Raw genomic sequence first — 14,709 nt, forward strand, 5'->3', positions numbered from 1 at the left:
TTTTGATAAAGATGGTGATGTGCACTACTTGATCAAGTGGAGAGACCTGCCCTACGACCAGTGCACCTGGGAGGTGGATGATTTCGACATCCCAGATTATGAAAGTCATAAAGCTTCTTACTGGGATCACAGGTTAGTTAACTGTATTTTGTACCTTTTTCAAGCATGTTTCTCACGGTGTGAAGATGACAGTGAGAACACAGAAATCCCCTGCACACAAAAGTAAACAAAAGCATATGCCTACATCTGCTGCTGTTTCCCTTCATCCTCGCCCTCTGTCTGTGACAACCGTTAGAGTCATTTGTTGTGACATGAAATTGTTGCTTCATTATAATTTTTTTTCCTTTTCCTCAGAGAGCAAATTTTAGGAGAGGATCAGCGCCCTCTTGTGGTGAGGAAAGGCAAGAAACTAAAAGAGGACCATCCAAAAAGAGAAGTCCCTCCTGATGCCCCAATCATAGATGTAAGTTTGGATATTTGGGTCCACTTCTGCCAACTGAACTGTGTTTGCCTGCAGCAGGTTTTTGCACCAAACATTTCAAAAGTAATGCTGTCGATCTAAAGCCACAATTTATCGTGGCTGATTATTCTAGAGTCTATATTTAAACTGCACATATACAGTACTGTGAAAAAGTTATGAGTCACCCCTCATTTCTTTGCATTTTGCTTGGAAAATGGTATATAGGTGCTACGAAATATGGGCTAAATGGAAATACAGAGTAAAAGTCAAAGCCAGAGTTTTTACAAATTTAATTAGCTTGATATGAACACCTTCATTCTTCCGGACAGCCTGAACTCTCTTAGGCAATCCTTCATATAATTTCTTTAAGGATAATTCAGGGATAGTTCTCCAGGCCTCTTGAAGGACATTCAAAGCTCTTCTTTGGATGTTGACTGTGTTCTGTTCAGTTCTTTGTCAAGAGGATCCCACACGGTTTCAGTAATGTTGAAATCCAGGCTCTGGGGAGGCCAATCCAAAACTGATAGTTTTCCATTGTGTATTTTTCTATTCAGGTATGCTTTTACTGCACTGAGAGTGTGTTTGTGGTGCTTTAAAATGGAATTGCATGTTGGATCAAAATGTTATGGAACTTTTCTGCATTCATAATTTCAGCAGTTTTGACAAGATCAAACCATGTTTTACATGGTGAAGCACCAGATGCATCTCTCAGATCTTATCTCATGTTTTCCTGGATTTTTTCATATTTCATAAGGACATGACTTTTAGATACTGTTCATCTGCTGTTGGTAGTTTTTTAGGTCTCCCGCTTCTTGTTTTGTCCAACTGTTCATTTTTTAAAGACAAATTATGGGTTTTTGTGACAGATTGCTTGTAATGAAGCCCATAAAGATAAAATTTCAGATTTGTCCTTTGCTAAGTTTTCTTATGTTTATGCTAATGTTTTTTATGCTTAAATGATTCATAGGTTGATATTAAGTTGTTCAAAAACTACAAGATCTGGACTGAAAATGAGAGCCAAAGTAACAAAATAAAAAAGCATTGAAAGACCTTCCGAAAGACTCTTACAAGATACTGCCTCCTATTTCTATTATCAGCCCACCATCAAGTTTGAGCACCAACCATGGTACATTAATGCCACTGGGGGAACGCTACATCCGTACCAGCTGGAAGGCCTGAATTGGTTGAGGTTCTCCTGGGCTCAGGGCACAGATACGATCCTGGCTGATGAAATGGGCCTGGGAAAGACGGTGCAGACGATAGTGTTTCTCTACTCGCTGTACAAGGAGGTAAGACTGAAAGATTGTCCTCTTTTATCTTTTCCATATTGCATTGCATAGATCACATTTTGGTTCTGTGGGTGTAATTCATAAAGCACCTGTTAGTAATATAAATGGGAATATAAACTTAGAGCTAATAATATTGTGTGTAAAAAGTAAAATGATGAACTGAGTTCTTCTTCGGGTGATGTATTTTATGGTGAAGTAAGCTAATGTCTCCTGTCTCTGTCAGGGTCATTCCAAAGGACCTTTCTTGGTGAGCGCACCCCTTTCCACTATCATTAACTGGGAGAGAGAATTTGAGATGTGGGCTCCAGATTTCTATGTGGTGACATACACTGGAGACAAAGACAGCAGGGCAATCATCAGGGAGAACGAGTTCACCTTTGAAGACAGTGCAGTAAAATCAGGGCGAAAGGTGTTCCGTATGAAGGTAGTGTACCCCATGCTCATCCATGTTTTTCTCACCAAATCCAGGTCAAAATACTGTTTTTCAAGTGCATGCTTTTTGAAGCCGCAGGTGATGAAATAAATGATAATTTTACTTTGTTTTTAATTCATTTTATGCCTATTACATGCAGCACATACTAAATCATCGTATCTACCATCCGATCTGCTCCCTTGCAGAAAGACACTCCTATCAAGTTCCATGTGCTGCTGACATCTTATGAGCTGATTACTATAGATCAAGCCATTCTGAGCTCTGTCACCTGGGCCTGTCTGGTGGTAGATGAGGCCCACAGACTGAAAAACAACCAATCAAAGGTAAAGCTGCACCGCCTGCACTGAGATATATCCTATCATATGCTTTGGAAGCAGAAACAGCATCCTTTTAACAGAAAAAGAAAAATGCATGAGAAGGATGATGAGGTAATTTTGAGAGTAGAGTGTGCATCTCTTCATATGGCATTGACTTTCATCGTCTTGCACAATCTCTCATGTTCAGTTTTTCAGAATTCTCAATGGGTATAAGATCTACTACAAGCTGCTGCTCACTGGAACTCCTCTTCAAAACAACCTAGAAGAGCTGTTCCACCTCCTTAACTTCCTCACCCCAGAGCGCTTCAAGTATGTACCGTCTCTTTTCTATCGTATATAATTTCCTACCTTTTTTTCTCATGGATTTCATGCATTAAATTATGATATATAATGTTATGAACAATAAAAAATACAATCAGGAAGAAATTAAATGGAAATAACTTCATTATAAATAATTCTGTATAAACTGATTTTAAGTCTTTTTTAATAGTTTTCTAAAGCCAATGAAAATTCACAATCATCTAATATTTTTTTGCCCGTATAGACTCAGTTTCTGTGCAGCTCAGGTAAATTGGTATAGATTTTATGACTGATCCTCCTTATTATCTCATAAGTTCAGCCCAGTAATGAGTCTTGTCCATTTTAAACTCCAGAATGACAAATTTTATACATTTCCAACATCACAGGCACAGCTAACTGACCAAAACACTTTTACATTTTGTGATGAGTAGGACTATCAGCATCCATTTTCAAGCAGTTTTAAGTCAGCACATTGTACTGGAGCAAAAATAGATAGATCTCTTGTTTTAAATAAAATACATTTAAATCAAGAAATAGGCTTTTTTTAAAAAAAAATATAATTTCATTTCATTGTGTAATTCATCTCCATGTGACCTGCAGTAACCTGGAAGGCTTCCTGGAGGAGTTTGCTGATATCTCTAAAGAGGATCAGATCAAAAAGCTCCACGACCTGCTGGGACCTCACATGCTCAGGAGGCTGAAAGCTGATGTCTTCAAGAATATGCCTGCAAAGACAGAGCTGATTGTCAGAGTGGAGCTCAGCCCCATGCAGAAGTAAGCCTGAAAAAAATAAGCATAACCGTTTTGAAGGAAGCATGGGCAAAATAATTGATTGTGATTTTCATTTCTTCTCCTGACTCTATCTGACTTCTAACCTGCAGGAAATATTACAAGTTTATCTTGACACGAAACTTCGAGGCTTTGAACTCCAAAGGTGGAGGGAACCAGGTGTCCCTGCTCAACATTATGATGGACCTGAAAAAGTGCTGCAACCACCCTTACCTGTTCCCTGTGGCCGCTGTGGTAAGGCAGATTTACTTTTTTTGTTTTATTTCAGAGTACAGATGACTTATATCAACCAACACAGAAAACTAGAAAACTGCCCCTTTTTCTGAGTTCGGTTTAGCATGTTGTTCAGAGATACTGTAGCAAGCAATGATTCTCGAGCTAATCTCCATCCTGGCATTGATTGTTTTATCTTGAAGGAGGCTCCTGTTTTACCCAATGGCTCTTATGATGGCAACCTACTGGTGAAGTCCTCAGGAAAACTGACGCTGCTTCAGAAAATGCTAAAAAAGCTCAAAGATGAAGGACACAGAGTTCTCATTTTCTCTCAGGTAACACTCAAATAAATGTATGTGCCAGAGTCTGTCTATATTTTAGCCATTTCTGTGCGATGGCAGTTTTATGTGATGAATGACATCAAAGACAATTTCAGGTTTTTTAGCTGTAAGGTCCAACATTGTGTTTACAGATGACAAAGATGCTGGATCTGCTCGAGGACTTTCTTGAGTTTGAGGGTTATAAATATGAACGTATTGATGGGGGGATTACTGGAGGTCTAAGGCAGGAAGCCATTGACCGCTTCAATGGTGAGGGTTGCTTTTTTTTGTGCACTTGCACATTTGTCTCAGTCTGGCTTTCACTTACTGACACACTCTTAAACACACAAAGCAACTCGCTGCTCTGTTTTATGTCACAGCACCAGGTGCACAGCAGTTCTGCTTCTTGCTTTCAACACGAGCTGGAGGCCTTGGTATCAACCTGGCGAGCGCAGATACCGTCATCATCTACGACTCTGACTGGAATCCTCACAATGACATCCAAGTACTGACTCCACATAGAATATGAGATGGATTCTTATTTTAATATTTAATTATTATTATTATTAGTTATTTATTTGTAATTTGTAACAAGTTGAGCTTTAATTCTCAAGTGAAAAACCATCTCTTTAATTTCACCTCTTCACTCCAGTGTCATGCCTTGTATCTTCCTCTTTGTTACAGGCATTTAGCAGAGCGCACCGTATAGGCCAAAACAAGAAAGTGATGATCTACCGGTTTGTGACTCGAGGCTCAGTGGAGGAGCGAATCACCCAAGTGGCCAAAAGGAAAATGATGCTGACTCACCTGGTGGTGCGCCCTGGCCTGGGCTCCAAAATGGGCTCCATGTCCAAACAAGAACTGGATGACATCCTAAAGTTTGGAACTGAGGAGCTTTTTAAAGATGAAATGGAAGCAGCACGAACAATGGGTCTGTCTATGTGTATACTGACGTGTGTTTCTGTTATGGGTTGAACAAAAGCATACCCATTATTATTATTATTGGGGTTTGTCTATTCACAGATATTCCTGTGCTAGAAACCTTTTTGTATAGATTTCTATCAGCATTTCTAAGCTTACACACTTTTTCTCTGCTCAAAAGCGCCTCCGCTCGTTATTAAGTAAAAGCCTCTCATTAACAGGTGATAACAAAGATGGTGAGGAGGGCAGTGTGATTCACTACGACGATGATGCTATCTCAAAGCTGCTGGACCGCAGCCAGGATGCCACTGAAGACACAGAGATACAGAATATGAATGAGTACCTGAGCTCCTTCAAGGTGGCTCAGTATGTGGTGAAAGAAGAAGATGGAGAGGTGAGATTTTAACCGTCTTCACATCATGTGACCTCATGATAATTGGGGTCGCACACACAAAATCTGTAGATCTCATTTATATCACAGTTCAATTATTTTGCTCAATACGCTACCTTCGACATGTTTAAAATAGGCCTTGTTTTAGAGATACTTACGCATGTGTCCTAATGTGCTATTATTCAGGAGGAGGTAGAGCGAGAGATCATTAAGCAAGAGGAGAACGTGGATCCGGACTACTGGGAAAAACTCCTTCGCCACCACTATGAGCAGCAGCAGGAAGATCTGGCGCGAAATCTGGGCAAAGGCAAACGCATCCGAAAGCAGGTCAACTACAACGATACGACCCAGGAAGACCAAGGTAGGCTCAAGAGACACACAGAACCTCCCTATCAACAGCAGCATGTCTGCCGAGTTTTATTAGAGAGACAAGAGTGTGGCATTATCTCAAAATGGGATCATTTGGGTGTATCCTCTTCATTGTAACTCTTAGAATTCATTATACTGCCCTAAAGCTCACTTGTACCTCATGTATTTATGTAGTTTTATCAATGGGTGTTAAAGCACCCCTTTTTGCAGTAATTTTGCATGCTCAGCGTCCTGTCGATTGTAGTTGTCCTGCAGTTGAACTTTTATTTAAGAGTGAATAAAGACTTTAAAGCTCATTGTAGCTTAGAGTACACTCAAAGTTAAAGTGATTGTCTGCCATAGTTGCCAACCCTCACTTCACTTCCAGAGGCCTGAAGTGGTACAGTATGTGCATGCCCGACTGTAGTGGTCTGTAGTAATCTGCAGTGCCATGGCGCCCTCAGGTGGCCACCAACAGAAGCGAACGCAATGTACTGTTTCTCTTTGATGTGTGGCTCAGAATGGCAGGATGATCTTTCAGACAATCAGTCGGAGTACTCCGTGGGGTCCGAGGACGAGGACGAAGATTTCGAGGAGAGGCCTGAAGGTAGGCAGCAAAAAACACGATAAGTCACATTTGAATATAAACAAAACAGATTCTTACTGTATTGTTTCTGTCATTATACATGTCCCTACATGTGCCCATCTTTCTGACAATGGACTTTGTTTTGTTCTACGTAGGAGGACGCAGACAATCACGTCGGCAGCTCAAGAGTGAGAAAGACAAACCTCTTCCACCCTTACTGGCTCGGGTTGGAGGCAGTATCGAGGTATGAATTCCAGGAAGTCCTCGCATATCTTCAAGTGTATTGGCTTACTTTAATTGTTTGTCTTAACAGATCATTTTGTAATCAGTCACTTTAGAATATTTCCTCATTTGAAGAAAATTTGACATTTTTGAGCAGCATGTCAGGAAGCATCACTGCTCCGCAGCTGATCATGTGCTTCTTTGTAAAATGAGAAATCGGGATCAATAAATTCTCACCCTGTTATTACTTTCTAAAACATATATCCACAAGTATACTTCAGAACTGTTTTAATGTACAAGGGAATACTTCTTATGTCTTTCTACTGCTTCTTTCTAACTTTTTGAATTCACAACCTCTTCATCTAAAACATCTCTATTACTCTGTTTTCTCATTATCATCATTTCAAGGTCCTTGGGTTCAACGCTCGTCAGAGGAAAGCCTTCCTTAATGCCATCATGCGCTGGGGCATGCCCCCTCAGGATGCTTTCAACTCTCACTGGCTAGTTAGGGACCTGAGAGGGAAGAGTGAGCGCGAGTTCAGGTGAAGCCCTAATATTATTCATTTTTCAACTATGACACAAGTAGCGTTATTTGAATCAGTTGTAATTTTGTTTTCACACAGTGCAATTTTTTCTCAAGAGGGGCCTGTCATTATATTAAGTGGCAGCTCTTGGCTCTTTCATCAACTGTTTACACTGTTTGCTAGCCCATGGCAATGCTCCAGATTGCTCATGTCACGTTGGTAAAGGTCGGCCTTGCCAATTTCACTTTAATTTGGAGCAGTGGGAAAGAAAATGCCCACAGGTTGTTAAAACTAAAATTTTATGCCTGCAAATGATAACACGTCACTCCTGTTGCTGTTATTGCAGCCAATAACACTATTGGCAAACCTATTACTTTGACCTTGTTCTCAATCAGTCAGTTGAAGTGATGGCATTATGTTTTACCTATTCAAATACCCCCACAACACTGACATAATGAGCCAGAGGTATGGGCTACGTGTGACATTTGGCAGCACACAAAGCAACTCACTACACTGCATTAGCATTTACTTCAGCTGTCTGCTATGTATTGATAGTTTCTTTAATAATTAGAGATGACACATCCTATATGTAGTTATGGATACCCATTTTACTAAGCTTCATTAAACAGATCAGAAAATGTTAACCTGTAGCTTACATGCTGATGTAGTGTAACAGTGCACCTGTCTAGTACACGGTGGCATCTGTGTAGTTTCAGTTTCTAATAGATGTTAAAATGTACAACATGGTGAATAAGGCAAATCTAGCATGAAAGGTAGGGTATGTATGTGCTTCCAGCAACAAACATCTTCAGCACTCGCTGTGGTGTTCGGACCGTGTCCAGCGTGTAATAAAAAGCCTGTGAAACGTATATAATCGTCTTTTCCTAAAGAAGAAGCTTTGATACTGTCAGGAGAGTAGTTTGGGCAGAGTGAGAGTGTGATACACTGACTGAAAATGGGTGTCTCACACTAGGTTTTTTCTCATGATGTTGTTATTTGGGGAATTCTCCAAAATGTCATGTCGTTTAGTGAGCTGCACAGCAGAAACATGTTTGAGTTCAGAGTGATACATGGCAGTGTGTCACCTCGAAACAGTGAGATTTCTGCCACCAGGGTGTGCATTCTTGAATGACATTAAGATGACAGGAAAGGAGTGCATGTCTGAAACAAGCTTATTGCTACCTCCCTAGTCGTTAGTAGAGGTTTGAAAATGTGAGGTTGTGCTGGTAACCTTATAGAAATTTTTGTGTTCTTTAGGGCCTACGTGTCTCTGTTCATGAGACATTTATGTGAGCCGGGGGCAGATGGAGCAGAGACCTTTGCCGATGGAGTCCCTCGCGAGGGCCTGTCTCGTCAGCATGTTCTTACCAGGATCGGAGTCATGTCCCTTGTCAGGAAAAAGGTACCGATTATTCAGCCAAAGAAATTTTCTTCCTCTGCTGGAACATTGAGATTAGAAAAAGTAGGTCAGCCCATCTTGGAAGAAGCCAAAGCGGGGGGGGGGGGTAATCTTTGGGTACAAACTTTTTCCTGCTTTGAACATCATGCATATTCCAAAATAAGATGTTTTTTGGAGTTTTGTCAGCAGTGAATACATCTGAGACTGAAGTGAATGAAGATTTGTATGTAAAGTGTTTAGAAAGGTTAGAAAGTTACTAAATACAGTTTCCACAATTATATTCGCCAATGTAGGATCACAGGCTAATACTACTTTTTCTTTATATTATACAGTACTGTGCAAATCTCTTGAGCCACCCTTGATTTCTTACCTTCTTACAATTCTTACAAATGGTCCTTTACAATAGTTTAACCATTTAACGCTGACCTATGAATAATTTAATCATAAAAACACACCAAACTCAAGGGATGGAGGGACCAAAGAAGTCATATGGATGGCATCCAGATGAAGAGACTAAAAGTTTGATTTTGTTCATCTGGACTCTGTTTCCAGATAAACAGAATGAACTTTCTGGGATTTCCTTACCTGAATTATTGATCCCGCATCGAGATCTTGACTCACTTGGGCAAGAACTGCCTAAAACTGGCATGTGAGTACAAGCAAACAGCACGTACATCACTCTTGGATCAGTGATGAAATGTTGTTTCAAATTTCTGAGGTCCTTCAAGATGCCTGGAAAACTATTCCTGAAGACTACTTAAGTAAATTTGCCTAAGAGAGTTTAGGCTTTGTTGAAGAATAAAGGTGATCATACCAAAATATTGACTTTCAGGCTCATTTGAACTGTTAACCTTTCTAACTGTCTGTCTTTATATGTTTTATTTCCAAGTAGGTTAACAGGTGTTTTAATAAATTGTTGCACCAGTTTTAACAACAAAATATAAAGAAGTTATGACGAGCTTGGGACTTTTGCACACTACTGTATAAAGCAAATAAAAATAGCTATATTAATTCATTTATTTAAATCTATACATAGTAAACTTGTAGCCTTTATTTGTAGTATTACAAGATTTTTTAAAAGTATAACATTAGTGTATTACATGCTCAAGTACTACAGATAGAGACTAGCAAGTAGCTACAGCTGGCAGAATACAGCTCTTCCCTTATGAGAGCTACAGTTTAAAATTAGATTTTCTATTAATGTTTTTGTGCATGGCCTGTGGCAAATAAAGTTTTTAAAAAGTGTTGAAAAACCGAGTTGCCATGATAACTAGGCTAAGTTTGAAGTTAAAATGAGCTGGTCCATCTGGCTTGAGCCAGAATTAATATTTTACTAGTGCTTAATTATGCTACATGTACTTTATAATTTTATAATAGAGTTCTTCCTAATGCCTTATTTAAAGAAAGTAGGACATCCAGTGAAAGTATAGGATGTTCTTTTTATTACAGTTGAATCTCTTTTTTTACTGTAGGTGCAAGAGTTTGAGCATGTAAATGGGAAGTTAAGCTCTCCTGATCTGATTCCCATTGGAATGGAGCTGAAGAAACTGAATGAGAGTGTATCCTCTGATCCCAACACGCCTGTGCCAGCCAGCCCTGTGGCTACTCAGCCCAGCACTCCTATCCCACAAGGTCTGCTTTGATCATGTTCTGTTTTCCTCTAAATGTTAAAGTAAAGTTCATGCTGTATCACTTTGTGACTGCAAATGAGCTGAGTTGTTGTTTTCTGGAATGTAGAAAAAACTGAGTCTTTCTTGGGTACTGCGGAGGACAAGGAAGCCACAGAGCCAGAGAGCAAGAAACTGTCAGAGCAGGAAGTGAGTCCTTTTTTTTCTCCCTTTAACCACCACTTTCTTTCTTTTCTCCTTTATTGTCTTGTCCATCATCTCATGGGTCATCACACTGTAACCATAACTCATCATTCTCAGAAGACGCTTGTCAAACTCTGACACCTTTTAACTTGTCTTTTTTTTGCCCTTTACCGACTCTATCCTTTCTCCCTCTGTTGTCCTGTCTGTTTTCCCTCGGCAGGCTTCCACTGTTGAGCCAGCATCTGCACCCGAGAAGGCAACTGACAGTGACGAGAACAAGGGCAACTCAGAGGAGAAAGCAGGAGATGAGCGGAACAGAACCGAGTCGCCCTCCACAAAGACGGAGCCATCTGCTAACCCAAAAGAGCCAGCTTTCAAACAGTCTGAAGTGCAATCCACTATCACCTCACCTAAGAGTGAGCGGTTTATGATCTGTGTACTTTAGATTTTATTCATCTGCAAGGCTGTGCTTTGTTTACTCATTCTTTTTTCTTCTATCCTCAGTGGAGCCATGCAAAGAAACCGAAAAGTCCTCAGAAAAAGGAGACACTGATTCTCCTCTGGCAAAAACTGAAGACAAGGAAAATAAACCAGGTAAACGTGCTATGACTCCTTAAATTAAAGATGGAGGATTATTCTGCTATATACACCACTATATACACCACAGATATTTATTTTAATTAATTGTAACCTTTGCAGATGATGTAAAGAGTGAAGACGCATTAGAGGGTCGAATAAATGGAGACAAGGACACTTTGGATGAGATGGATGAGAGCAGGAAGGAAGACAAAAATGGATTCAAAGCAAAGTTCATGTTTAATATTGCTGACGGAGGTTTTACAGGTAAGAATCAATCCGATTTCTGTTATTTGTCCTTAATATACCTGATGCTGACTGACCAGGTGTCACCTGGAGTACTCTGGTCACATTCCTCCTTCATATCGACATATGAGATATGAGATAAAGCTGATCAATTAGATTCTGAGTTCACAAAGTCACTGACAAATGTTGTGTCACTGGGAGAAATTGTCACTTAAAACCTCATCATAGAAGTCTTCTGAGTCTGATTTTCTGAGACTATCCATATCGTCAGACTGTAGAGGGAAGTCTGTACCTTGTAAATAGATATTCTTTCTCTTCCCACTTTTCCTCCCGTGTTTTCTTTGGTTTACTCAGAATCTCTACTGCAGGTTATTTCAGGTGTCACACTGATTTATCTTTGTTTTGATATAAGTTTTGTTTGTGTTTATATGCTCTTATTTCTCTTTACGTGTTACAGACATATGGGATATTACTTTGTATTTTTGTAAGAACCCTGTTTTTATTTTTACGCCGTCAGAGCTGCACACCCTCTGGCAGACTGAAGAACGAGCAGCGCTGTCTTCTGGAAAGATGCATGACATCTGGCACCGTCGCCATGACTACTGGCTGTTGGCTGGCATCGTGACGTATCCTTTCTTCCAGAGTGAGGATCGAGAAGCATATGGCAAAGCACTGTAATTACTTTTGACAGAAGTAGCTGCGGAGCTGATATTTACAAAATGTGAGGATGATGTAAAACTACGCTTTCCTGCTTCCTCTTTATTTGAAGAATTTTATGAGGTTTTTCTTGCTCCCATTTGCTTTCTTTGACCGTGAATTTATCTCAGACATGGCTACGCTCGCTGGCAAGACATTCAGAATGATCCACGTTATGCGATTCTGAATGAGCCTTTCAAGACCGAGATGCATAAGGGCAACTACTTAGAAATGAAGAACAAATTCCTGGCTCGCCGCTTTAAGGCAAGTGTGGAGTTTTTTGTTTTTTAAATAAAACAGAAAAATAACAATAATACATTTTTCACATATTATAATCTGAATACAAATGGAACCAGTGTGCATTTCCCTGCTATGTCTGCATTTCATACACACTTCTCTTTGTTACTTTGCCTCACTGTAGTTGTTAGAGCAGGCTCTGGTGATCGAGGAGCAGCTGAGGCGGGCAGCTTACCTGAATATGACCCAGGACCCGAGTCACCCTGCCATGGCACTCAACACTCGCTTTGCCGAGGTGGAATGTCTGGCCGAGTCCCACCAGCACCTGTCCAAAGAGTCTCTGGCTGGGAACAAACCTGCCAACGCCGTGCTGCACAAAGGTCCGCAGCCCAGTGTCAAAAACAGCAACAGTTTAACCTGGCAAGATTCAGCTACCCAGTGCTGATAAATAGCTTTTTGTGATGCAAAGTAACTGGTTTGTTTGTGCTTTGTTCTGTTTCAAATCAGATGCAGGAGGAAATATTAACTTGAAACTCCCTAAAATCTTCCTAGAATTACCAGCACTTCACTATTTTTTAACTGAGACAACATATTTTATGAAATAAATAGTATTTGTGTTTCTTTCACAGTGTGCTGTGTTGTTAGAATCAGAATACTAATACCAGAGTAAATTATGTTGCTCCAAGACAGTAAGAACACTAAGGAACAAGTTAAAACACCAATATAAAAAATTACAAATGTTGCAAACAATTGCAAAATAGCTCCAATAATACAAACAGCTCTACGTATGTCATTCAGTGGTGCATTTAGGTCACCTCAGTCTCTCACTGAGCGTGCTCCTGTGGCTGGCCAGCGTGTCATGGAGTGGGTGGGTGGGTTAGAAGAGATTTATAACACGTGAAAAAAACTTCTGAAGTTTTTTTTATGTTATTTGAAACAGTGTGTACAATTACTAGTACACAAAAGCTATTTTAACCTGTTAATAATACATGTTTTATTTCCAAATGGAGACAGCTGTCAATTCCATCCATCCAGACAGTAAACAGGATGCCAAAGGAAGCATTTACAGATATTTCCACTCCACTCTTTTGTGAAGAGCTTCTAAAAGGCAGCCAGTAAATATCCTATTTGACACAGTGGCTTCATTTTATGTTAATTTGACTCACCATTAAAACATGCTTACAGTGATTAGTAGGATGAAAGTTTGGGAAGAGGCCAAAGACTGATTGAAACTGAGGCGTTAAAATGTTATCGTTTCAAAATGATGCTGACTGTGACCCTCACCAATTTGTCTGCCAGTGAAAAATGTTTTGGCATTTAGTTCTTGGCACTTGTTAATTTCAGGTCCTGGAACAAACAAATTAGCTTTTTTAATTATTTGAGGTTCAGACTAATTATGTCAAGGGTGTTGGAAAAGTTTTACATGCATTTTCTCGACATTTTATCTAAATCATTCTTTTAATACTAACATAAGTGAAACTGCTCTTGTGTGTGTTTGTGCTCTTGCAGTGCTGAACCAGCTGGAGGAACTTCTGAGTGACATGAAAGCAGATGTGACACGACTGCCCAACATGCTGTCCAGGATCCCACCGGTGTCGGCGAGGCTGCAGATGTCTGAGCGGAGCATCCTGAGCCGCCTCACCAGCCGAGGCAATGAACCTCCACCGCAGCAGGTGAGATGGAGCGTGGTTGTCAAGGAGATCGGGTGGTTTTAGAAAGCTTTAAAAAAAAAAAAATGGAATTAAAGTTGTTTGAGCTCATTTCCTGTAAAACAGGTTAAGGCTCAAAAGTGGGCAACTTGGCTAAGTAAATTTAAGAAAAAGGAAAAGCTGTGTCCCAAAACCTTTGAAGTTCTCCGTTGTCGCAACTACACAGCCACACTATTCCTTTGAAATCTCAAACGTAGGCTCGCTATTCCCCACGGAAGATTTCCCTCAGGTGCGATATGGGGAAAGAAAAATCTCCCTTAAGTTGTTTACTTTCACCACTGTGCTCCACATTTTGCTCCCAGAGGAAAAAAAATTGTTGTGTCTTTACTTTCCTCTCTGCTGTAGAGTGTGTATTTTGTTCTGTTATACAAGGGATCATTTCAGCCAAGTAGTCTCTGTGGCCATATGCTCTGACAGTCTTTTTTTGGTTGTTATGACAACGCTTTCCTGACCATGACACAGTCGACACACTTTCCTCCGCTTTTATCTGTCTTTACTTTGCTGGTGTAGAAAGAAAACTTCTCTTACAGAGCAACTCAAGCCTTTTAAGTGCTGTATAGTAGAAAAAACCTCATACTGAATACCTGCTGTAATCACAAAGATGTTTACAGCAGGATGACTAATCCTTTGTGTGTGTTTCAGCCGTTTAGTCCAGGTGGGTTTGGCTGCTCCCAGATGTACAGCGGCAGTTTTGGAGGCGGATTCAGAGGACCAGGCGGACAGCCTATGGTTAACTATAGTCAGATGCCCTTAGGACCTTACGTCAGCGGTAACAATCAACATTTTGCACTATATTGTATGTGACACACAACACAGGTGGCATTTCAATTTCATGTGCAATAGGCTGAGAGATTACATGTACAGTAAATGATGTCACCTTGGCAAATATGCAATAAAAAGCTACAAGCAAAAGTCTGCATAT

The 14,709-nt window shown here is 40.2% G+C and overlaps 1 protein-coding gene across 3 annotated transcripts in view; it reads left to right on the forward strand.

The window, feature by feature from the left end:
• Positions 1 to 14,709, forward strand: part of chd5 (chromodomain helicase DNA binding protein 5) — a 36,651-nt gene that overhangs the window by 18,642 nt on the left and 3,300 nt on the right. The window contains exons 12-39 of one of the 3 annotated variants that reach the window (XM_084929164.1): positions 1 to 132; positions 355 to 463; positions 1,558 to 1,749; positions 1,973 to 2,173; positions 2,368 to 2,505; positions 2,687 to 2,808; positions 3,400 to 3,573; positions 3,681 to 3,822; positions 4,005 to 4,136; positions 4,274 to 4,391; positions 4,502 to 4,626; positions 4,806 to 5,052; positions 5,264 to 5,436; positions 5,620 to 5,794; positions 6,302 to 6,388; positions 6,523 to 6,611; positions 6,998 to 7,131; positions 8,371 to 8,515; positions 9,985 to 10,144; positions 10,250 to 10,329; positions 10,544 to 10,739; positions 10,828 to 10,917; positions 11,023 to 11,166; positions 11,663 to 11,771; positions 11,973 to 12,105; positions 12,263 to 12,458; positions 13,588 to 13,751; positions 14,430 to 14,583. In XM_084929164.1, the coding sequence (XP_084785290.1) occupies positions 1 to 132; positions 355 to 463; positions 1,558 to 1,749; positions 1,973 to 2,173; positions 2,368 to 2,505; positions 2,687 to 2,808; positions 3,400 to 3,573; positions 3,681 to 3,822; positions 4,005 to 4,136; positions 4,274 to 4,391; positions 4,502 to 4,626; positions 4,806 to 5,052; positions 5,264 to 5,436; positions 5,620 to 5,794; positions 6,302 to 6,388; positions 6,523 to 6,611; positions 6,998 to 7,131; positions 8,371 to 8,515; positions 9,985 to 10,144; positions 10,250 to 10,329; positions 10,544 to 10,739; positions 10,828 to 10,917; positions 11,023 to 11,166; positions 11,663 to 11,771; positions 11,973 to 12,105; positions 12,263 to 12,458; positions 13,588 to 13,751; positions 14,430 to 14,583 (4,061 nt within the window). The remainder of the gene's footprint in view (positions 133 to 354; positions 464 to 1,557; positions 1,750 to 1,972; positions 2,174 to 2,367; positions 2,506 to 2,686; positions 2,809 to 3,399; positions 3,574 to 3,680; positions 3,823 to 4,004; positions 4,137 to 4,273; positions 4,392 to 4,501; positions 4,627 to 4,805; positions 5,053 to 5,263; positions 5,437 to 5,619; positions 5,795 to 6,301; positions 6,389 to 6,522; positions 6,612 to 6,997; positions 7,132 to 8,370; positions 8,516 to 9,984; positions 10,145 to 10,249; positions 10,330 to 10,543; positions 10,740 to 10,827; positions 10,918 to 11,022; positions 11,167 to 11,662; positions 11,772 to 11,972; positions 12,106 to 12,262; positions 12,459 to 13,587; positions 13,752 to 14,429; positions 14,584 to 14,709) is intronic. The other 2 variants (XM_084929165.1, XM_084929166.1) reach the window with 2 other exon arrangements.

The sequence above is a fragment of the Perissodus microlepis genome, chromosome 5 (assembly GCF_051167445.1).
Source record: "Perissodus microlepis isolate ML-2025 ecotype Zambia chromosome 5, ASM5116744v1, whole genome shotgun sequence".
Lineage (NCBI taxonomy): Eukaryota > Metazoa > Chordata > Actinopteri > Cichliformes > Cichlidae > Perissodus > Perissodus microlepis.